The following is a 25,000-nucleotide window of genomic DNA, read 5'->3' as shown; positions in this document are numbered from 1 at the left end:
GGGCTGACATGGGTGGCACTAATATTCTTGGCGCATTATCCTGGATTTTCAAGCAACCAGTGCATCGAGGTTACCCTCGACAGCTCTTTATTTTGACGGATGCCTCAGTGAAGCATGCTGGGAAGATTATCGAGCTGGTGCGAAAAAATGCTAATTCTGCAAGGTACTTTTGTCGTCTTTCTTTCATGTATACTTTCGATGAAGTATTAAGCTTCTTTGTACTATCAATTGATTTGTGTGGTGGCTCACTGGTTAGTACTGCTGTCTCACAGTACCAGAGACCTGGGTTCAATTCCAGCCTTAGGCGACTGTCTGTGTGGAGTTTGCACATTCTCCCTGTGTCTGTGTGGGTTTCCTCCAGGTGCTCCAGTTTCCTCCCACAGTCCAAAGATGTGCAGGCTAGGTGGATTGGTCATGCTAAATTGCCCATAGTGTTCAAGGATGTGTAGATTAGGGAGATGGGTCTGGGTGGGAGGCTCCAAGGGTCAGTGTGGACTTGTTGGCCAAAACATCAACTTCTCTGATGCTGCCTGACCTGCCATGTTCCTCCAACTCCACACTATACTGACTCCATCTCATCAAAAGTTTATTTTTGGAAAAAAACAAAGTATCAAAAGTAAATCCAGAAAATGCTGTAGTGATTCTATGATTTCTTGAACATGTATAAAACTATTGTTTCTGTGTTGGACTAACAATTAAAAATAATAACAAAAGGCTTTCTTTATCCTATAAACTCTGAAGTGATCCTTAACCCTAAGCTTGATGGAAAAAATAATGCAGAAGGGACATAGATTATTTCAAAAGGACTAACGATGCTGTTGCAGTGATTCAAGAGTGTGACATTTCAAAGATATCCTCAAGCACGCAATTCCAACATACTTGTTACAACTTTTTTATTTTAATATGTTTTATTTGTAACTTTTTTATTAACAAAGCTGAAAAGAATTAAGAGTAACAGGATTTTCCTCTCGTTAGAGTGGTGAGAGTAATGGAGAGTATCGCAACAAAACATGGTTGAACTGAAAAAAATTAGATTTACAATGGCAAGAAAAGTTTTCCCAATTTTCCCCTAAAGCCTTAAATGTCAATGTCAAAGTTTTGCCTTTGAGTGGTGACTACCATATTTCTATCTCATTAAAGAGATAGCAAAAACTGCAAATGCTGGCATCAGAGTCAACACAGTGTGGAGCTGGAGGAACACAGCAGGTCAGGCAGCATCAGAGGAGCAGGAGAGTCGACGTTTCAGGTCAGAACTAGAGTCCTGATGAAGGGTGTAAACCCAAAACATCAACTTCCCTGCTTCTCTGATGCTGCCTGACCTGCCATGTTCCTCCAACTCCACACTGTACTGACCCCATCTCATCAAAAGTTTATTTTTGGAAAAAAACAAAGTATCAAAAGTAAATCCAGAAAATGCTGTAAATAACTCAGCAGATTCAGCAGCATCTGTGAAGAAATAAATAAGTTTAACTTTTCAGATTGATGGCTTTTCGTCACAACAGGAAAAGGTTTAAGATGTAATTGGTTTTAAGCAAGTACATAGGCAGGGAAAGTAGATAGCATTGGAAAAAGAATAAAAGGGGAATATCTGTGATGGACTAGAAAGCAAAACACATTAGACAATAGAAGGGATGATGATACAAGAGACAAAGTGGTGGTAATCAGACAAGTAAAAGAAGCAGGACATGGGTGGAGGTTTGATTGGGAATAGTGGAGTCATCATGATCAGCTGCTATCTGTAAAAAATAACAGAAGCTATGTCCTGTAAGTGTTGAAGGAAATGTTGTATCTGGAAAGCTGTAGAATGCTAAATCGAAAAGTGAGCTGCTGTTACAAAACTTTATGTTTAAGCTTCATTGGAATAGTATAGGAGGCAGAGGGCAGAGACATCAGAGTGAGAATATACCAGAGAATTACAATGTCATTTCACTGGGAGTTCAGGGCCGTGCTTATGAATAGTGGTGTTCTAAAAAGTAGTCACTCATTCTGGATTTGAGGTTTTCCCAGTGTAGAGGAGCCTGCATTGTGAGAAGTGAATACTTATTTGAAAAATTCACAGGCAAATCACCTGGAAGGAGTCTTTAAGGGCCTGAAAGGTTAGCAGTGAGAAGTTAAAGATCAGGTTGTGGATCTCCTGATCTTGTATGAAAGGGTCCCAATGGGCAGAAAGGATTGAATTTTGTGTATGTTTGGGGAGTAGATCAAAAAGTCGTCAAGGGAGTACTCCTTTTGGAATAGTGAAAGGGAAGGGGAGAGGAAAGCGTATTTGGTGGTGACAACACATTTGTGGTTACAGAAGTGGTGAAAAAAGATGTGTTGAAAGTGAAACCTAGTTGAGTAGAATGTGAGATCAAGTGGAATGGGAAAGGGTGGAAGGGGTGAGAACAGGATCTGAACAAACCTGTCAATCGTGCTGGAAGAGAATCTTCTGTTGAAGGAAAAGACAGTTGTAAACACAGGAATGGAAGGTGGAATTGTCAGAACAGATGTGATGAAGATAGAAAAACGAGGAAAATGGAACAAAGTCTTTACACAAAATGGAAGGAAGTATTGCTAAGATAGGTGGAAGATTAAGAGAATTCAAAAGGATGGACTGCCTACCCCTCCAACTCCAACTACAAGTCAGTCAATAATGTGCAGGCAACATTAACAGGTTGAAAGTGGAATTTTTCCCCATTACCGAGGAGAATTCTCATCCTCAGTAATAGCATGCCAAGAGTCCTTAAAGTGGCAGATCCTGGTAGTGGACACTGCCGAGACTGCAGGCAGGGGCATGAATAAGACAGCCATAGATTCCAGAGTGAGATAAATCAAGGCGCTAGTGGACAGGAAGAATTTGTCCACCATAGGGAGAGGATCAAGTTGGATAGGAGGGGGTGTTCTGAAGTACAGGTCGTTAGGAAGCATGGAGGGTACTATCTTCTTGCAAGGAGATGGTCATCCCCAATGGACAAAGGGTTCTTTCCAAACTTAGTACCTGCATTCTTACTGCCATTTACAAAATACAGGGCTTGTCTGCCCCTGTGCACCGTTATCCACCTGCCCATGCCAATCATATCATGGCTTGGGCAAGGTAATATTGATGTCAATTCTAGCAAGCTGATTAAACTTTAATTATTTATTGACTTATGGTGGATGGGCTGCTGATTTTGACATTCACCTTCCCGCTGTATTATGGGGTTGAGCTCTGGGGTAGGGAGGAAGCTATTTGTCTGGGCGGCTATTTTACATGTGCTTTGCCAAAGACATCCCTGGTGGGTGCACATAATATCCAGCTCTTAAATTAGATATTGCTCCCCAGAAATGTAGAGAGAGAAGTCGAGGAATGAAAAAAGGAGATGGACTCCTGAACAGTTGTGCTATATTCCTTATGGAGTATGCGTGCAGTTTTAAGACAATCAATCACCTCTTTACAAGATTCAAAAGGTTGGCCATTTTGTGAATTTATAATGTAAATTAAAGTAAATTACATAGATAGCATTGCAACTGAATGCTTCACTCAAAAATTTTCAGCTTCTCCTTATAATATGATTTTCACAAACTAAAGAAAAAGGCTCATTCCTTAATTAAGGCTTGGCTACATCAGAGAATCTGTTTATTTGTACTGGTTAATATATATATTCAGTTGGATTTGTCAAATGTTGATGAGTGGTTTTGTCAAAAAGAAATCATTTGCTGATAGCAGGCTACATAACATATTAGTGCATGTCAGCATGCATAGCAAATTGTCATCTATAATTCTACGTCACAATAAAGTGAAAAAAAAGAACAGATTGAAAGAGTTTATTAAAACTGTTTGTGTCTGAGGAAACATAAACCTTTGCTTCAGAATCACCAAGCATTCATTTAAAATCAAAACTTTTTTTTACTGTGTAGTGGTAAATTATTTTATTACAGTTTGCCTGCTGTTTGGCAGTGATCCAAGCTATTTAATTTGATTCATGAAGCTATATCCAATTACCGTTTAGTACTATTGGCTCACAATATACCTTCAATTAATTGGTTACATGAGAGAGAAGTGTTGGGAAGGTTCACCACGTGCCTTTAACAATAAGTTAAACCAAAACTTGTCACTAGGTATATTTATTAAATTGGGTTCCAACAATCATCCAGTTAGCTGCTGATTCTAAGGAAAACATTATTAGCAAAACTGGTTCAGTTACTCTAATTTATACGGCTTAAAGTGATGGCAGAGTTCAGTGTCATTCACATTACGTATTTAGACATTAAGTAAACCTTTCAACCAGATCATGACTAATATTGATATCTAGCTTCATTATAATTGTTTTAAAGATAAAGTATAGCAAGGGATATAATTGTAATGCCAGAACGTTGACATAATATTTCATTAGATGTTTCAGTTATGGGCTGGGACCTAATGCCTGCAAACGGTTGTTGCGTGGCGTTGCGAAGGTTACAGGAGGAACTGTTGAATTTTTCAATGAAGGTGAACGACTACAACCAAAAGTAAGTGGCTGATGATCAGAAATAATTTTTACGTGTAGTAGTTTTGACTGTTATGCAAAATTGGCCTTTTTGGATCAGCCTGTATTTGCCTCCTTTTTTCATTTTCATTATATCATATAACCTTTAACTGTTTTAGGCCAATTTCTTCAAATTAGTAAGTCTTTTGCTCTCTAAGTACTAGGTCATGTTGAATAACATTCTGAGTATCCAGTTTACTGCAATGAAGTTTGAATTAAAAATAAAATATCAAATAAGTATTTGTTACTTCATTATAGATCTGATTTAATAATACTTGAAATTTCACTGTACTAGTGTAACCTAACAATACAATTGTGTTATACAGAAACATAGAAAAGAGGAGCTGGAGTAGGACACTTGTCCCTTTAAGCCTTCTTCATCATTCCGTACAATCATGGCTGATCATGCAGCTCAAAAGCAATGTTGCAGTTGCTACCTCACAGCTTACTCCTGCAATTCTCTAACAATTAATCTTCATTAGTTTCCTCTCCCTTTCTTGTGCATTTGGATTAAATAGCGTAGTACCGGTGCATGCAGACGTTTGACTAAACTTTATCCAGGTTTGAAATATTCTCACTCTAGTTATGAGAACAAGAAGGCACTGCGCGGCATCTAATTGAATTTTTTTTTATTATTCACAAACATAAATATAAAATGATGAATCAGAAAATAAAGAGATGAATGCACAGATAATGAAACCAACAGTGTCCTCAGGGAGGCTTCCATTCTCCCTTAAGCTTTGCCTTGGCCTGTCAGCTGTTTTAGTGCGATATTTATTCAAAAAAACAGGGTACCTCTTCTTATTTGTAATATAACTTTCCAGCAGTATTTCATGGAGTCATAGAGATGTACAGCATGGAAACAGACCCTTCGGTCCAACTCGTCCATGCCTACCAGATATTCTAGATAAATCTAGTCCCTTTTGTCAGCATTTCGCCCCATCCCTCTAAATCTTTCATATTTATATACCCATCCTGATGCCTTTTAAATATTTTAATTGTACTAGCGTCCACCACTTCCTCTGGCAGCTCATTCCATGCATGCACCACTCTGCGTGAAAAAGTTGCCCTTTTAGGTCCTTTTTAAATCTTTACCCTCTCACCTTAAACCTATGCCCTATAATTTTGGACTCCCCCACTCAGGAAAAGGCCTTGAGTATTCACCGGTTCAAGCCCCTCATGACTTTATAAGCCTCTATAAGGTCACCCTCAGCCTTCAACATTTCAGGGAAAATAGCCCCAGCCTATTCAGCCTCTCTCAAAGTTAAAACCCTCCAACCCTGGCAACATCCTTGTAAATATTTTCTAAACCCTTTCAAGTTTCACAACATCTTTCCCATACCAGGGAGACCAGAATTGAATGCAGTTTCAAAATAACTTCAAATTTTAAAAAAAATCAAAATAAATCTGAAGAAATATTAATTCTTTCAGTTAGGGATTTAATGTTTAGCAACTGATATTCCTTCAATAACAAAATCCTCGACTTGATTCAAAATTATCGTCATAACAAGCTAGCTGTAACCATGGAATTACATGCTGACATTTTGATGTATTTGTTCCCATTCTAATGCCATAAGTTTTTCAGCAGCGTTTATGTTATGTGCTCTTCAAAAATACCTTCCATAATACACCTGTATTTTTGGAAAAAGGGAGAAATTGTTCGGACTATTAATAAAACATATCTGCTTTTAAATCATGGGGAAAGAGCACTAGCTCTATTGTACAACAATATGCTACACTCTGAATCTCCACTAGACTAACTGTTCATGGAGCGAAATTCTGATGTACTGAAATTGACGATCTTCGGGTAGACACTGTGGCTTAGACTATGTGCCTACTGTAATGATTTTAGTCTAGTATAATTGAATGTTAATGCTATAATCTCTTTTCCACTAGTTAATGAAATCGTTAAAGAAAGCTATTGAGCCTGCTGTGAGTGACATTACCATTGAATGGTATCTCCCAGATACTTTAGAAGTTCTCCTTTCTCCAAGTGACATTGGACCTTTGTATCCAGGTGATCATTTCAATGGGTACGGTGTCATTTATGATCTTTCTGGATTTCAGAGGAAGAAGAATGTGGTAAATCAAGTCTACCTTAAATACTAAGAGAGTGTGTGTGTGTGTGTGTGTGTGTGTTAGTTACTATTTCAAATGTACCCGGAAAATGTGTAAAAATGTAAAACCAATGTAAATGGGCATCTGAAGTTACCATTTTCAATAGAACACAATGTCACGTGTTGCTGGATAGCACCGTGACACAGTCCCTATTGTGACCACTTCACAACCGTGTCTGGAAGAAACTTTCTGTATATTTTAGGGAGTTTATGACAGTGATTATGTGCCTATTTATCTATGGAATTCCTTGCCCAGTGAAGTAGTTGACGCTACTTCAGTAAATGTTTTCAAAAAAAAGGTAGATTTTTTTTGAACAATAAAGGAATTAAGGGATACGGTGAGAACGCGGGTAAGTGGATCTGAGTCCATGAAAGGATCAGCCATGATCTTATTGAATGGCGGAGCAGGCTCGAAGGGCTAGATGGCCTACTCCTGCTCCCAGTTCTTATATTCTTATGTTCTTATGATTGAGACTCAGAAATGCTGTGTACTGATACATGTTAATTCAAAAGACAATACAAAAAACCAAAAGGCTTCAGATGCTGAAAATCAGAAACAGAATCATAAATTGCTGGAAAAGCTCAGTAGGTCTGGTAGCATCTGTGGAGAGAAAGCAGATTTAACATTTCAGGTCCAGTGACCCTTCTTCACAACTGATTGTAACTAGGAAAAGGTCGGTATAAAAGCTGAAGATGGAATGGGGGAGAAGGAAGGAGTTAACAATATGTGAAGATGGAACCCTGGGAGAGAGAAAAACTGTTGGGCAGACAAGGGAATGGGTGCAGGTCAGCCTGAGAGAATCAATAGATGCCAATGGCGACCATTAGTAGCTGCTAATGGGTTGTTAGTGTTAGGAGCTCATATCATGACAAGGTCTGGTATGTGTGAGGGTTGGGGTAAGAGCTTGGGAGAAAGTACTTCGACCCTGAAATTATTGAACTCGATATTGAGTTCCAGAAGTTTGCAGAGTCCTGAAGTGGAAAATGAGGTGTTGTTCTTCCAACTTGCTCTGAGCTTCACTGGAGCACTGTAGGAAGCCTGAGATAGAGACGTTGGCCAGGGAACCTGGTGATGTGTTGAAATGGCAGGCAAATGGAAGATCAGGGTCATTTTTGCAGACAGAACGTAGGTGTTCCGCAGAGCAGTCGTCCTGTCTATGCTTCATCTCCCCAGTGTAGAGGAAACCACATTGCGAGCAGCAAATACAGTTGATTAGACTGAGTAAAGAAGAAAGGTCAATGGACTGTTAACTCTGCTTTCTCTCCACAGATGCTGCCAGACCTGCTGCGTTTTCCCAGTAATTTCTGAGTCTAATTCAAATGACAGGTTTTGTTGAAGTTGATTTTCTTTGCTGTACATCAGTAGAAACAAAAGGTCAAAACTGCCAGTGCTAAAGCCATTCAGCATGAAAACAAACAGAAACTTTACTAGTTCTGTATATGTGTAAATCTGTAACATTAATATTGAAAAGTAAAAGTTAATCGTATTCCCTCTATTGTAGGTGAAGCAGCACATCTCTAAAACAGCAATAAAAGGGTCAACCAATTCAATTTTTCAGGCTCAAGATGAGTCTTCTACATCAGCCCTGACTGATGGAATCAAACCATCTTTCCCTGTTGAAAAGAATGACATTGAGCAAGCCTTAAAGGAGATTTCCCGTGAGATTTCAATAGAGTTTTCAGGTTCTAATGCCGAGGAGAATGAAAATTGTAAAGGTACGGTATATGAACATCAGATTCTTTTTTCACCCCATTGTAATCCTCCATGTTTTGTTTTTCCTGTCCTACCTCCTGTAGAAGCTTCTCAATTTCAGGTTGTCTTTTGATATCAAAGGGTCTGGACCTTTTTCTCATCATTCATTATGGGTTCTTTGTTATCAGAAGGTGCACAATTAGTCAGACAAGGTGCATGTCAATCTCCCAAGAAGAAAGAACTCAATCAGTTAAAAGCGGTGTGACCAACTGTCCTGTATTTTACGGGATCATCCATTTCTTTATCTTATTCCATGTCCCATAGCACTTCCTCCCGAATGCAATTGTCCTATATTTTTGGTGTTCATATGTTTCTTATAGTTTGTGTGCGCAGTGCACACATATTACCATGACACAAGCCCATGGCAGCTTGAAGCTGGACTGCAGCCAGAAGAAGCGAGGAGCTTACTAGGGGAGTAATAGACCAAAGCTTCGGTGCCTTGACTCACTGAATTATTTTTGTTGCTGCTGGAGAGTACTTAAGATATGAGCCATATTTTTGTAGATCAATTTCATTCATTGTCCTATAATGACTGTGTTAGCCAACCCCCTGAGAGGAAATGGATGCACATTTGGATTGTCCTGACACCGCCTCTTAGGCCCTTATTTTCTTACTTTGACCTGCCATTGCCACACTACCATTGACCCCCTCCCACAAACTCAAGATGCCAGGCCCATCCCACTTCAATCCTTCCTTCCCCTGACACCACCATCTTTGTTCCCCATGCCTCAACCCCACTATAGATTCCTCCCTCCCTCAAATCCCCAACCTCTGATACACTGTTGTCAGTCCCAAGCCTCCATATAAACTCCCATTACTGGTTCCATAGTTAAATAAAATAATCCTTACGGATAAGCACACACGGCTGAGTGGTTTGCACCACCTTTAAACATTGTGAGCTGGGTGCCAAGAGATTTCCATACACTGCTGGTTTTATCCTGAGGGTAAAGCTTTATTTAAAAATGGTGTCACACTAATCAGTATCCATGCCATGGATATGTATTCCATATATGAAACGGCTACAAGCTGGCAAAAGGCTCAACGTGCCATAGACATGCCACTGATATTATCTGTGCATCCCAACCCACGTTCAGGAATTCAAAATTTCACATCTGACCTAATCAAGTCACCCCACACATTTAGTTTCAAGCTTTTACTGACTCCATTAAATCCCTCTTCCCCCAGGTGCTTGAAATCTATAGAAACTATTGGCATGTTCATTTCTGTGAACCCTGTCCCTGATGAATCAGTGCAAGCAGGTCATCTGAACAATATTGTTGCACTCTTTCTTTTCCTATGGATTAAAACTCTTTACTGATGTAATACTTAAGTCCAAAAACCTTCAACAACTGTTGGTTTACTGAGGATTTTGGAACTATCAAGTACACAGTAGAGTATAGCAGTTCAGTTTAAGCAGTGCAACAAGGAAATATCTCAGGTCCTGGCAGTAATTTTCAAATCCTTTCTGGCCACAGATGAACATTAGAAGATTGAACGACTGCTAATGGCTCGGTAATGAGTGGTGGATCTGACTCTAATGACTAAGATTCTTCCCTTGACACCAAATGACCCTGCATTAAGCAATGGTGATTGTAGCTGGACAAAAAAAAGGATGTTGCCTGGACTGGAGTGTCTGTGCTGTGAGGAAAGATTGATTAGGCTGGGTTTGTATTCCTTGGAGCAGCAAGGGTTGAGAGGGGACTTGACAAAGGAGTATAGTACTACGAGGGGCATAGATAGGGTGGATAGGAAGTTACTTTTTCCATTAGTAGAGGGATCAATAACCATGATGCATGGATTTAAAGTAAGAGATGAGTAGAGTTGAGGAGAATCTTTTTCTCTCAGAGTTTGGTGGGAGTCTGGAACTCATTTCCTGGAAGAGTGAGTCAGAAACTCTCACACCATTTAAGTAATATTTAGATATCCACAGCCTCCAGGGCCAAACACCGGAAAGTGGGATTAATGTAGTCAGATCTTTGTTGACTGCTGTGGAATCGGCTGAATGGCCTCTTCTGTGTTCAAGCATCAGTAAGTCAATGAGTCAGTTTCCAAGTGGCAAATCATCGTCAGTGTCCCGCAGAATTGGAGAACACTATAGATCTGCTTCGTTCAGGTATCAGATTGCCAACTCTGTTGCTAAGAATTGTTTTAGTTCTAAACACTTATCACCAGATAGTCACCAGATGCCCTTTGTTTGTTTTCCAACTCTACAACTGGTTGGAAACAAGGTGAAAAAAAGAGAAATATAAATTTCCGAGTGTAAACTACACACGTAACATAAAGGAAGTAGTTATGCTTAGAGCTAGCAAATTAACATGCAACTGCCATTTTAGAAAGACAAATCAGGGCAGGATTCATACACTCAACAGTAGGGTCCTGGGGAATGTTGCCAAACAAAGAGACTTGGGGTGCCAGTTCATAGTTCCTTGAAAGTGGAGTTGCAGGTAGACAGGATAGCGAAGAAGGTGTTTGGTATGCGTGCCTTTATTAATCAGTGCATTGAGTACAGGAGTTGGGAGGTCTTGTTGCGGCTGTACCGGACATTGGTTAGGCCACTATTGGAATACTGTGTGCAATTCTGGTCTTCCTGCTACAGGAAGGATATTTTGAAAACTTGAAAGGGCTCAGAAAAGATTTGCAAGGATGTTGCCAGGGTTGGAGGGCTTGAGCTATCGCGAGAGGCTGAATAGGCTGAGGCTATTTTCCCTAGAGCATCAGAGGCTGAGGGGTGACCATATAGAGGTTAATAAAATCATGAGGGTCCTATATAAATTGCATAGCAAAGGTCTTTTCCCTAGAGTAGGGGAGTCTAAAAATAAAGTGTATAAGTTTAACGTGAGAGGGGAAAGATTTAAAAGGGACCTAAGGGGCAGGTTTTTCACAAAGAGAGTGGTGTGTGTATGGAATGAGGTGCCAGCAGAGGTGGTGGATGCTGGTACAATTACAACATTTAAAAGGCATCTTGTTGGGTACATGAATAAGATGGGTTTCGAGGAATATGTGTGAAATGCTGGCAAATGGGACTAGATTAATTTAGGATATGAGCTCAGCATGGACGAATTAGACTGAAGGGTCTGTTTCCATGCTGTACATCTCTATGACTCTGACTCTGAGAGAAAGGGGAATAAAAATATGATCATTGGCAGAAGGGACATTGTTTTTTAAATACACATTTATTTTTTGGAATTTCAGACTCAGAGACTGATCCATTTAATGACTTACGGAGGCGTATATCCCATTCTTCATACATCCAGGAACAATATAAACTGACACACTGTTCCATCTGCAGTGATAAAGGAATTGGGGTGCAAAATGCACCTTCCCATGGCTCAAGTAACAGTGACTCTACAGAGCTTGACAGGGGAACAACATCCCTCCCATATGGTTTGGAAAATATTGCACATCATGGACAGAAAGGTTTGCTGCGCTGGGAATCACCGAAAAAAGCAGCATCTAATTTTGAATTAGTTGACGATAAAGTAAGTAAATCGCCTGCTTACTTAATTTATATTATTACATGATGAATGGTTTCCCAATGAGTAACAATGACGTTGTTTTGTTAAATTGAAACATGAGATGAATTTTGAGCCTTCACATTCCAGCTTACACACTGTTCTCAATGCAGCTCAGTAATTTCCTCTACACTTAGTAGCTTTTTTCTGTTTATGGCATGAACATATGGGATCACTGACAAGTCTAGCATTCATTGTCTATCTCAATTTGCCTTTGAGAAGGTCATTGCCCTCTTGAACCACTCCAGTCTGTGTGGTGTAGCTTCTTAAGAAGGGAGCTCCAAGATTTTGACCAAGCAAAGGTCAAGAAATGGCAACATAATTATATGCCAAGATGGTGTGTGACTTGGAGAGGAATTTGGAGGTGGGTCCACGAGCCCACTGCCCTTGAACTTCCAGGTGGTAAAGCTCATAGGTTTGGAAAGTTTTGCTGGAGGAGTTGTGGCAGGTTGCTGCAGTGCATCTTATAGATGGAACACACTGCTACTGCTGGGAGCCAGTGGTGCGAGGAGTGAATATTTAAATTGGTTGATGGGTGTCAGTCAAGTAGACTGCTTTCTCTTGTTTGGTATTGAGCTTTTTGAGTGTTTTTGGTGATGCAAATGGGAAGTATTCCATCGTACGCCTGACTTACGCCTTGTGGACAGGCAGCTTTGGGGAATTGGGAGTTGGATTACTTGCCACAGAATTTCTCTGATTTGTTTTTGTAGACAAAGTAGTTATATGAAAGCTGCAGTTAAATTTCTATTCAACCTCCAGGATATGGATAGTGATAATTCTGTTGAATGTTCAATGGTATCTAATAGTTGTGAATATAAGTTATGAATGAAAAGGTCGATAACTTTCTTTGTTTTCACCCAACCATGAAACCTCTATACATTAGAAGCTCTGCTGTATTTCTCAAGGATGAAGAAACAGCTAGATCAAAGGACTCATAACTTTCTGAGGAAGATTAAGGTTAAAGGTTTTTGATAGGAGTCGGAGATGGATGTGTCCAGAGAAGGAGTGTGCATTTAACTTGACGTAAGATTAATTGATCATCATTACCCTAAGTTCACTATCTCCTATTGATAAAATCAAAGCCACATACTATTTTCCATGTACACAATTATCAGGCTACAATTAAATGAAGGTCAAATGTTGTGGTTCAGAGTTTGTGAAAGACTAAGTTCACATTAGAAGACTGCCTGGAAAGATTTATTTGCGGGGCTTAAAAATAAAATTATGGACAAAATTTTCCTGTTTTCATTTAAAGTGTTTTGTGGAGTGAGATATTATTCTTTTGCTCTTCTCCATATTAGCTATACAATTGGTTTGTTTGTGTCCTTCTCGAGGAGCCGCATGGCATGAGAGATGGAAGTTCTCGTCACTGTGGACATAGTCTGGTGTTTACGCTGCTAGCGCCAGCTGCATACCACCTCAGATGCTGCAAGCTAGGAGCAGCCTCCCACACTGTAGCATTCGGCCATTATAACATAGTAAGGGAAGCTCACATCCTGCTACTTGGACAGGCACCTGAAGGTGCTAGTGAGTAAGGAGAAGTGACTACCACAGGAGGCCACACCATCAGACCAAGCCAGACTGGACCAAGACTGCAGCCCGGGTCAGTACAGTGTCTTGAGTCAGAAGAGCCTCTCAGTGGAGCTAGAGAATGGCCAATGATATTCAGTACTCTGCAAGGGTAAGGTCTCTGCTACCTCACACTCACAGGATCACTCTAATTCTGCAATGCGCCAAGGCTCATTCTCTACAATTCTCATTATCACATACGTCATGTCCATCCAACAGCTCTCAAATACCTCATCCTCCCAAACTACTAACCCTTCCTGCCCTGCTTCCTACTCATTGCCTGGGGAGACCTCACCACTTCTCCTACTCATGTGTCACTGTCAACTGCTGTACCATCCACTTCCATCACGCTCAATCCCTCTATCTGCATCAGTGATGGACGTTAGGCACTTCACTCCTTATGAGGAGAAGATATTAGAATGAGCTGAGAAGAACACAACTGTTTAAGAATGGACAGAGAGCCCTCAATGGCCTACCAACACTCTAGCTTCATTGTGCTATACTGCTCTTCTCTCTCATTACCACCGATGCTAACTCATTCTTAATGTGCACGAGCTTTCATTTTCTTTAGATATTTAATTCCCTCTCTTATGCTGTGTGACAAAAGCTTCCTCAAAGAAGAAGCCAGCGCTGTAGATCCTCAGCTCCACCACTACCTCAGAGAATGTACTAGCAACATCTTCACCTGTACCATGTACTAGCCCAGAGACTTCGACCTCGATGGGCATTCTTTCCAAATTACACTCATGAGCACAAGTTGGTGAGCACGTCATTGAATTGTTTCCACAGCTAGTTGAGGACGAAAGATCGAAGGTCTCTGGCACCCAGAGGACTGCCAGATTGCACATGTTCAGTCTCAGGTAGAAGAAAACCCCACTCTCTCAACCATTAATGTCTTTTGTAAAAATATACAGATAGGCACAGGAACAGCAGACAGGAGTCCACCAGCATTATTAATACTGGCTTTGGCATGTGGCATCTGGCTGTCTCCATGGAGAGGTTGTCAATCACCATGGAGACCGAGGTGCACCACGCTCTGCTGGATACATGCACAGATCTATAATGCATTGCCATAGACTTGGCAAGGTTTCCATTGTAAATTCTTAATGAGTGATTTTCAGGCTCTGCATATTACACAAGATTTTTCCACCACGTCTGTCGTGTTCCCTTTTGTGTTGGTCTTGCTGTGACCTTTCAGCCTCCCTCCACCTGCTTTGAGCCTCTTCACATTACATGTGTCTATGTTACCTCTAAAGCACATGAATTTGTAATTCCCATGTTCTTGATGGCCCGACACTACCTCATGTAGACATTAGATTGCCCTGGATGTGTTAGACTGTTTGCCTTCTCCCTGTCCCCTCCTGGAACACCCAGTCCTTTACTCCTTTGTATGATGTGTTACCCTTCATTTGGATGTGCCCTATCAACAACACGGTGCATTAAACCCCAACCTCAGACTTGAGTTGCCCACTTTCCTCAGGACTCCATTGCCTGCTCCCTAAAAGCCCCTTCTGCCCCCAACCGGAATGACTTGGAAGATAGTCTGCCCTCTCCCAGTCTAGTGTCTTAACAACACCCTAAGTGACCTACCTGTAATCCCTGGACTAGATGAAGTTGGCCTGCAGGACTGACAATGGCAATACCCGGATTGCAAGGACACTGATCCCCAGACTCTGGTAGGACAATATACCATTCTGACCATGACTATCCCCTGGATTGGGATCGCATGACCCCCTTGACCTCACTAAGGACTACTCCCTTTTGACTTTCACATATGGCCGTTTGGTTGAAGTACATGGAGTGTGTTTGCTACGTAAGCTGATGACACACGTCGCAGGTGTGACATGGTATAGCACAATGCCATGTCTGCCCCTTGATTATTCATTGCTCCTCACTGTGACCAAGCAGCCTGCATGTTCCTCTGTGCTATAAAAAAGTGGAAATCACGGAAACTGACAGCCTGGAGCTGATCACTGAAAACACTGTCTACTGAAAAAACAGTGTGACACAGACAGAGCCTGGCAGTCCATAAATCAGTGAGTGTGAGCTAAGAAAACAATGTGAAGTATACAGAGACTGGCAACCTCCAAGTATCATAAAATAAGTAAGCACTAAGAAATCAAGCTAAGAGCCATCCTGAGCAGATGCACAAGATTCGTGTGTGTGGCTGAATGCAAATGACCTGGCCCTGCAAGTTGTAAGGTTTGCTGAGCTCCAAAGTAAAGTATTGAAGAGCTGAAGTGGTGTGAGAATGGGTCCCAGTGCATGGTGATGTTGTGAGGTTGGTGATTTGCTGATGCTAACTAACATGGATGAAGGGTCAAGGACGATGATGGCTATGGAGCATGCAGCGACGTTGTACTGAAGACAGAGTGGGACGATTACTGGGGCAAGTAACTAGCAAGCTGCAGCCTCCAGGCATGTAAGTCACCCGCCCTGACTTACATGTTGGGAATTTACACCATCTAGTTTCTCAGGAAGAAGAGAAAAATTGGAAGCCACGTAGAAGTAAGGTAAGTTCAAATATTAATGAGATGTCAATGAATGGAAATATTACAGTTGCCATATAACAGCAAGATTCTGAAGTCATCATGTAAAGCTTGAGGAGAAGATAGCGAAAGTATTTCTCAATATTGAGATTCTATTTTCTTTAACTTTCTGAATTTTCCCAACTTTCTCAACATGGCTGAAAGAAGGAGGGAGAAATTCTGCAGCTGACCATTGATGAAGGGAACTGAAGGATTCTAGATTTTCTGATTTACTGTCAAGTAAAACATAATTTCAAGTTTCTATTTAGGTATTGTAGGACTCCAAAAATTAGAACCATCACAAAGAAATGAGATGCCAGGGATGTAAATGACGAGAAAAAGTTGCCTGCTTCTTTAGTCCTTCTGTGGACCATGAACAAACTGATCAAATATGACTTCTACCCATTCCATTTAACATCCTGAAGGATGTTTCTACCCACATTTACCAAACCTTCAGAACATCTATCCAAACCCATGTCTCACACCGTACCGTGTAATAGGTTACCTGTGGAAATAATATCTCAAAGTTCAGTTACATCTTATGCTACTTTGAGAAACAAATCAATCCTTTTTCTTGATACATTTAAACTATTGTAGTGGGTAAAATTCTCTCCTTCATTTCAGGACACTGTAAGCCATGACCATTCTGCGGATGAAGCAAGAAGAAAAAGAAAACTGATAGCACAAGCAGCTTTGTCTGGCCGCAGTTTCTCTTCGCCAAATGGTCAGCTGGATATGCGTCATCTACGCAAGGCCTTGGAGAAGGTTTCCACAGACCAGATTCTAAATTGGTCTGTTGGGGGAAGAATAAATGATATTGGTTGTGAATCCCAACAATTTCAAGCTGATGCTTTCTCCAGGAGGAACCTCAATGATTCCAGTAAGTGATCTTAGATAATTGATCTTTTAAATGAAACAAGTGGTCTTCTGATTGACTCACTCAAGTGCTGAGTTAGCCTTAGTGTTGCCTTGAAGATTTAGCAAGTTCTGCACAAAATCTTAGTTCTCACACAACTCCTGGAAATATCTTTAGGTAATCAGTTAGATAAAAATATCAAATAAATAACGTGACTAATATTTTGATTAGGGACTCTGTATGGTATACTTAGCTGTCACATGGATTTTTATGATCAGATGTCTCCAGGTTAAATTAATGAAAGAACCTAGGCCCATGCAGCACTGCATGAAGTTAGTCTGAGTTGGGTTAGAGAATGGAAAAAGTTTAGTCAAGCCTTCTGTTATTGCTTGTTGGTATCCAGTGACTCCTGGAAGTATATGTAAGAAGAAAAACACTGATTGAGGACAACATAGACCTAACTGATATCAATAAAAAAATGCCATGTGAGCCATCCGGATACTAGCCTGCAGCACTGGTTACCCCTGAGAAATCTCCCTTTGTGATAGAATAAGGAGAAGGGGAAAGCAAAAACAGGAAATGTAAGAACATTCATAAAATTGGCAGCAGACAACGACACATTGTAATAATCTCATCTAGCAACAGCGGTGCCTGATACAATTATAAAGTTAGCACTAAATTTCAATGGATCAAAAAAGTTTAATTTGATTTAAATTAATAAAATGACTTTTGATGTCTGAGTTTGTTTCTGATTATCTTTTTCCACAGACACCTTACTGTTCCAAATGCCCACTCCTGACTGGGACACTTTTTTTGATCCTGAGAATCTTTTCTCCCCAGCGGCCCCAGAGGATCTGGGTTTAAGTGAAGTGAATGATGCGCCCATAATGCAGTGTAAATCAGTGATTCATGGCTTGATCTGTGGGAAATCAGTGACCTGGGAGGTAGTAGCTAACCTTTCCTCCCTCTACCATGCACCGTCAGAACAGGAATCAACACAAGTCATTGAAAATCCATGGGATGAGATCCTCCATCAGCTAACTGCACGATCAGTCATCAGAGACTTTGAAAATATGGCTGAGAAAGAGAGTGAAATTGAATATGGTAAATTCATTTTTGGAGTTTGTAAAAATGACTGTGTTAGAGGCCACGATTTAAATTATCACCTTGAAAGACTCAATTAAGTGATAAAAGATAAAAAAATTCTTTCCCCTGGAGAATAATGGATACAGATTACACATTCTCAACAAAAATAGTTAATGCTCTAATGCATGCGAGAAACTAAATATTTTGTTGTGAATAGCTGTGAGAAGTCTGCCATCTCTATTTTCTGGCATTCTTAAATAAAGTTTGGTTTTGACATTAGTGGGTGAAAAGTTAGGCCATGCCTGTTATAGGTATGTGATACTCCTGCCTGATCTTCCTCTATGTACAGTACCCAAGTGATCTTTTACATTGAAGCCTGGAAAACATAAAAGTAATTTCTAGCTGTAAAATATTTAAATGTTCTAGTGTTTTGAACGTAGCATTTTACATAAAGCAGGGACATGGGTATTTCATACATGAACAGTTAATTATTAAGAATGTTGAAGTAACTAATTTTGCTTTTAGAATCTCCCAGAAACTCTAATTTCAGGCAAGGTACAAAGTGAACTATATAGTAGGATAAACTTAAAATTAGACACCAGGTTTAAAATTGAACTAAAGAATTTTTTGTCTAATTTTCTGGAGGATCATCTAGAAGATATCGCCTGAAAACCATTCAGACAAGCAGAGCATGTAACAGCGTGTCCAAGTACACAACCATCATCCCGATAAATGCTGCCACACAGAAATCTTTAGCATCGTATGTGGAAATACGAAGTGCAGGTAATGTACTAGTGCTGTTGTAATCCCCCAGTCTTGCACCTAAAGTATTGATCACTCACATGCCAAAATAATGTTTAGTGAATTGTAATACCAGACAACAGTTCAGAGAATTTGGCCCACCAGTCAACTTGTGCACCATTTTTTTCAGGGATCCAAAGTATGCAAGGCAGTTTAGAACTCTGGTATGTGCTGTTATGTCCTCACATCCTCCAATTTTCCAATAGCCAGCAATGTATATGTGGTCAGGAGAATGGAAAAAATATAGAAGTGGGGATTCTAAAACTTCCAATGAGACTATCCAGTATTGTCATTAATTTATCACTGTAGGCACAAATAATGCTCTTCAAGCCTATGAGTCCAGCATTTGACAGTTTGAATACAACTTTTTTTTTCATGTTGCATTTGGCTGTGTGGTCATTCTCCATGAGAGCAATGCTTTGCAATCCTCAAAATGGTACAATTTAAAATTCTGAAACAAAAGCTTACCATCAACTTCAGCAGTAAAACCAGAAAATGCTGGTAATGCACAGCAAGTTAAACAGCTTCTGCGGAGTAGGAAACAGAATTAATGTTTTACGTTGAAGGCTGTCCAACAGAAGTTGAGAAGCTTTCTTCCTTTATTTTGATGACCTGAAGATAAGCTGGGAGTAGGAGTGCATTTTGACATGGCTTGACGTTCTACTCTGTTAAAGATACATCACAATCGTAGCAAAGATTATCCAAAAGAGAACAGTTATACATTTAAAAGCAAAGTATTGTGGATGCTGGAGATCTGAAATTAAATAAAACAGAAAGTGCTACAGCAATTCAACAGATCTGGCAGCATCTGTGGAGAGAGAAACAAAATGAACGTTTTGAGTCTGATAATACTTCTTCAGAACCGAAGGGAGCAAGAAAATATTTGTTTTTATGTTATTGACAAAGGGGGAAGTGGAGTGAATGGTGAGGGTGTCCAAAGCAAAAGAGAAAGGGAGTACTAATGGCAGTAGAGGAGAGATATAGATAAATATTAGGTGTTAATGGTAGGTGTTAATAATAGAAAATAGGTCTGTGAAGCTGAGAGCTGAACAAGACATGAGGCAGGGTGAGGGGGTGAGGGAGCAGTGTGTAATAAAAATGGAGGACATTGTTCATGTTGTGGAGTTGTACTTAACATTGAGTCCTGAAGGTTGTAAAGTGCTTGAGCAGAAAATGAGTTGCTGATCCTCCAGTTTGCATTGTGCTTTACAGGCCTAGGACAGAAATGTTAATATGAGAGTGAGATGGTGTATTGAAATGGTATGCAACTGGAAGGTCAGGCCATTATTTAGGTCTGAGTGGAGTTCCCCAAAGCAATCACCCAGTCTGTGTTTTGTCTCACCAATGTAGAGGAGATTGTATTGTGAACAGCAAATAGAGCAGAGTATATTGAAAGAAGTACAAGTATATCACTAATTCACCTGGAAGGTTCATTTGGAGCCTTAGCTAGTGTGGAGGGGGGAGGTAAAAGGGCAAATGTTACACCTAAGATTGCATAGGAAGGATAGTGAGAAAGTGTTTGGAATGACGGAGGAGTCTACCAGGGTGTCATGGATGGAACAGTCCCTTTGGAATGCTGACAAGGAAGGAGAGGAGATGATTTTTTTGGTGATGACATCCTGTTGGAGGTAGCAGAAATAGTGAAGGATGATCCGTGGAATGTAGAGGCTGTTGGAATGGATAAAGTAAACAAAGTGAAACCTATTATTTTTCTGGAAATGAGGGGAAAAGCTGAGAGTAGAACTTCAGGAAATGGGTCAGACACAGCTGAGGGATCTGTTGACCATGGTGTGAGAATCCTTTTATAAAAACAGGAGGACATTTCAGAGGCACTTAAGAAAACAGGAGGACATTTCAGAGACACTTCTATGGAAGGTGGCATCGTTAAATCAGATGATACCGTGATGGAGAAACTGGCAGAATTGAATGGAGTCCCCAAAGGAAGCAGTGTGTGATGATGTGTAGTCAGGTAACAGGGAGTTGGTAGGTTTGTGGTGGACAGTATGTCCCCAGAAATGGAAACAAATAAGTCAAGGAAGGAAAGGGAAGAGTCCGAGATGGACTGGGTGAAGGTGAGGAAAGGATGAAAATTGGAAGTAAAGTTGATTAATTTTTCCAATTACGAATGAGAGAAGGAAGCAGCAATAACAATGTTTTGGGTGGACCAATGTCTTATAAATTTGTTTGGCAAAGCTCTTTGTTAAAGGAAAGAGATCAGTTGTACATCATTTCGACCATGTGACAAATCAAATGAAACTTAGTGCAATTCACACTGTTTTATTTTGTGGCAATAAAATATTTTTTGACTAGTTTAATAGTGCCTTTTCTTGGAAGATATTACTTCTTAAAATACATTTAATCCCAAGAGACAGTAAAGATGAATGTAACTTTTGAGCTGACAGAAACATTATTATGAATTAAGTAATAAAATTGCCTCAAGAAACATTAAGAGCCACTTCTAGAAAAGTCAGGCCAATAGTTTATTAATTTACTCATTTACATCATCTGCAGAAAATCAATATATACTAATGTAAAGTTGTTAACATTCCAATTTTTTTTATTGTCAAGTGACAACAATTTGCATTTATGGAAATAAAGAGCTTGCAATTATATAGTGTCTTTCATAACTTCAAGATGCTACAAAATGCTTTACAGCCAATTAAATAGCTTTGAATTACCAATGTTGTAATCTAGGCAATTTGGTTACCAATTTTGGCACAACAGAATCACACAAATTAAAACAATAGATAAATGATTATATTATTAGTACTATTAGTTGAAAGATAAACGTTGGCTTGAATCGTGAACAGCAGAACTATGAGCCAAGGCAGATATCGTGTAACATTTTGGGTATAATAACGTGTCCCAGGGCACTTCAAAGCATTTGCAATGAATGTATGCTGAGCCATTAGCCTTTAAAGACCAAAGAGGAATAAAGTAATGGCAAGAGAGGCAGTCACTTTCAAGGCTGTCAGCAAATCCAATCACAAATGTCCTTCAAAATTGTGTATGTTTTCCAAATGGATTTTAGAGTTCAAGCTTACACTCAAAGTTAAAAATGTATATTCACAAGCATTTCCTTGTGACCAAGTAATTTTCTAGTAAAAGTGCCTCTGCTAGGACTATACCATAACAATGGAATACTTACATAGAGCTGCATTCCTGTGCACTATTGATCACACAGATTCTCTCTTGGTTTTATCAAGGAAGTAAATTCAACCAAACTCGAGGTTCTTGCTCAGGAACCAAGCGGCAGAGAAGTTATTCTGTTGGATTGGGCCGAAGGCACTCAAGCCAAGATTCTGAGGACTTAGATGAGTTGCTCGTATCAACAGGTAATGTTATTGCTATGTGTAAATAATCCTATCAGCCACTCTTTATAACTCAAATCAAGTTCTGTTCAAATTGGTAAAGTAGAGAAAGAGTTTCTTATTGTTAAGCTTTACAATTTTAGTTATGCTTTTGCCAACATCTCTTTTTCCCCAGTATATCCCAGTGGACCTCTTTACTTGCACCCATGCAGGATTTGTAGAGGTGGTTTTCCCTTTATTTCCCTTTTAATTAACCTGGTCCATGTAAGGTTATGTTTGTTTCAAGTTCCCCTATTGGTGAGAGGTATGTGTGAATCTCATAAGCAGCCCCAGCATTGAGCAAAAACAGTTGAATGTGACAGCAGAAAATGAGTTCAGATACAATGGCTTGGATTTTCCAATGACCAGATAGTTGTTTCTGTAGCGTAGATTGGTGCTGCATTTTGAGATTCTACGAAACCTCCAACATGGCAGATTCTAAGGAAATTACCAAGAAATTGAAGACTCTGATGAGCAGTTCCCCGATTCCTGTAATACTTCCATTTAAATCAGAGAGTTCCACTGCAGTTAAATGACATCTACCCAGGAAAAGGAAGGCAATTAAAAATCTAGCCTAACTCCTTGGTAACTATTGAACTGACCATCCCCCAAATTGCCATGCCCCCACTCAACCACACCTCCTTCTTCCCACAGGACCCAATACCCACTCCACCACCATCCATTGTGACTCTCCATCACTTAACTGGCTCCCTTTTCACCTTGCATGCTGGAACCCTACCCACCTGGTATGCTGCTTAGCTGGCATGCTATCCTTTACCCACCTGGACCCTTCTCACCTGGAACCCGACCCATCCTAGCACCCTGACCTCACACTTATTTTGCATACTTACCCAATTTACAGGGAGTGTCACAATGGCTTTTGGTGATTCTGGACATTTAAATCACAGAATACAGTAACTGATTGTTGTGAGAAAAGGAGGTGTGGTTTGGCCTTCTCTGCATTATGAGGGACCTGTCAGATTTAAAGTACGCTGTACATTTCTGAAGAATACCAATCAGAATCTCCTGTCAGCAATGTGGAGCTTTTTTTTTAACACAAAAAAAAGTATGGAGTGACAATCTGAGTGTGCCTGACTCTCTGGAAAATCTTGCCCATTTCTATGGACTGTTCACTTCTCACTCTGTCCTTGCACAATTTGTCTGCTACCGTTGTTAGCTCATAACTGTGACTACATTTCAAGAAATGATTCATAAGCATTTTGTCAGAATCTAGATGCACAATGTAAATACAAGTTTTGTTTTATTAACTTATTGCACCACATTGCTTTGCCCCCTTACCCATCAACAAGTGACTTTTCAAGTCACAAATATGTTCTTCATTCTGTGGTAGATCTCATAATAGTGGCACAAGAATCCAGGCTGATATCATTAATGTATCTCAGATTTCTTCCTGATCAATAAGTTTTATCAGATCTGTACAACAGTCAGTGTCCAACCAATAAGGTATTCTTGTCCTAATAACTACTGTCCCCTTTAGTCAATATAATTATAAAATGTAACAGTGGGGTAGAAGTTTCCTTTCCTAATTGAACTTTACAAGTAATAATGACTTAATGATTTTACTTCAGATCCCATAAATTCTATCAGATAGTAAATAGTCATCATGAGTTTATCAGCAATGCCAATGAAGGGGAGAAAATATTTAAAGTTGTAATATTTATAAGTGATAGCTAAATTCAGCAGCATGCTCAAGAGGATACCAAAATCAGTTCTGTTAAATCTCCAATCAAAGTTTTTCCTGTGATAAGTGCTTGACTTTTATATTTGTTGAGGAGTAGTAAGATACAAAAGTTGATTTAATTTGCAATCTCCATGCGCAATTTTTGTGGTATATAAGGATTTTTTATATACAATAGTTTCTAAAACTTGCAGGAACTTTTCTGGTAGGCATGAGCTAGGGCAAATTTCAAAAGTAAGTATACATTGAATGAAACAGAACTGAAAGTATAAGATATGTTTTTGTTTTTTACAGAAAAAGAAGAAATTCCAGCTTCTCCAACCAGCATGGGCTCTTCCTCATCCTCCGGGTGGGAAAGACAAAGTATCATAGATGGTATATAATCTGCTTATCTTCAAGGAATGTTTTGGCAGTACTCACACTTATTCCCTGTCAGATCTTTACAAAATTGAGCCACCTACTAAAATATTACATGGAAATGTTGCAAATGCACTGAAATTGATTGAACACACTTGAAAACAATGTAAAATTTTGGTTTCTGTAAGATCTATGCTGTTGATTTTAGAATATTTGTCTCTTTTCATGGTCTACTATGCTGCAGCTCCTGATTAACCTTATTCCTTTGTATGTCTGTCAACAAAACATAAAAACTTCAAAATAGAGCCTTTGAATTAACATTGATTTATCTCCAAATGAATTAGTTGTTATCTAGGCAAACAAATGCCGAGAGATCATGACTGTTGTTGGTGTAAGTGAGGTGAGGGAAGGAAAAAATTAGGGTGAGCGAGCATGGAAAAATAAATTTCAGGAGGTAGATGTGCCAGAGATAATTGCTTTGTTTTAAGGGGAAGTGAAGCAATAAACATACAAAAGCGAGGAAGGCACAGGGTTATGTAGTGAAAAAATGGTTTTGACATTCATGTTTGATTGCTCTGATAAAGAGCCAGCACAAATATGATGGATTAACTGATTCACATACTGGAGCAATGTTTGAACTTGCAACGTTTTCACTCTAAAGTAACATATGCCATCAGGTGAGCTTGGCAAATAAGATGGATTTGGTTCCAGACTTATGTGTTGTGCCATTATTGGTATTACCCAGTCACTCAATGTAGAATTGATTTAGGTCAGACAGCAGCAACAATCCCCCCTCTAAAATTTCAATGTCTTGGTATTTAGGTGCACTGACTGCTCCGAACACTGTACCAAAGAGTGACTTAAACAACCAAATGTACAGAAAGTGCT

The 25,000-nt window shown here is 39.7% G+C and overlaps 1 protein-coding gene across 1 annotated transcript; it reads left to right on the top strand.

Annotated features, from left to right (window-relative positions):
• Positions 1-5: 5 nt before the first annotated feature.
• LOC109922524 (von Willebrand factor A domain-containing protein 5B1-like) lies at positions 6-24,357 on the top strand (the record flags this gene model as incomplete). Its single annotated transcript, XM_048592907.1, has 10 exons — positions 6-163; positions 4,353-4,467; positions 6,381-6,566; positions 8,104-8,317; positions 11,547-11,833; positions 16,588-16,843; positions 17,588-17,923; positions 18,551-18,688; positions 21,913-22,041; positions 24,050-24,357. Coding segments are annotated over 10 exons (1,908 nt in total), but the record flags the coding sequence as incomplete, so codon positions are not given.
• Positions 24,358-25,000: the final 643 nt, after the last annotated feature.

Source organism: Rhincodon typus, unplaced genomic scaffold, assembly GCF_021869965.1.
Source record: "Rhincodon typus isolate 14 unplaced genomic scaffold, sRhiTyp1.1 hic_rhity00002008, whole genome shotgun sequence".
Lineage (NCBI taxonomy): Eukaryota > Metazoa > Chordata > Chondrichthyes > Orectolobiformes > Rhincodontidae > Rhincodon > Rhincodon typus.
The sequence above is the reverse complement of the archived record's forward strand: the minus strand, read 5'-3'. Positions and strand labels throughout refer to the sequence as shown.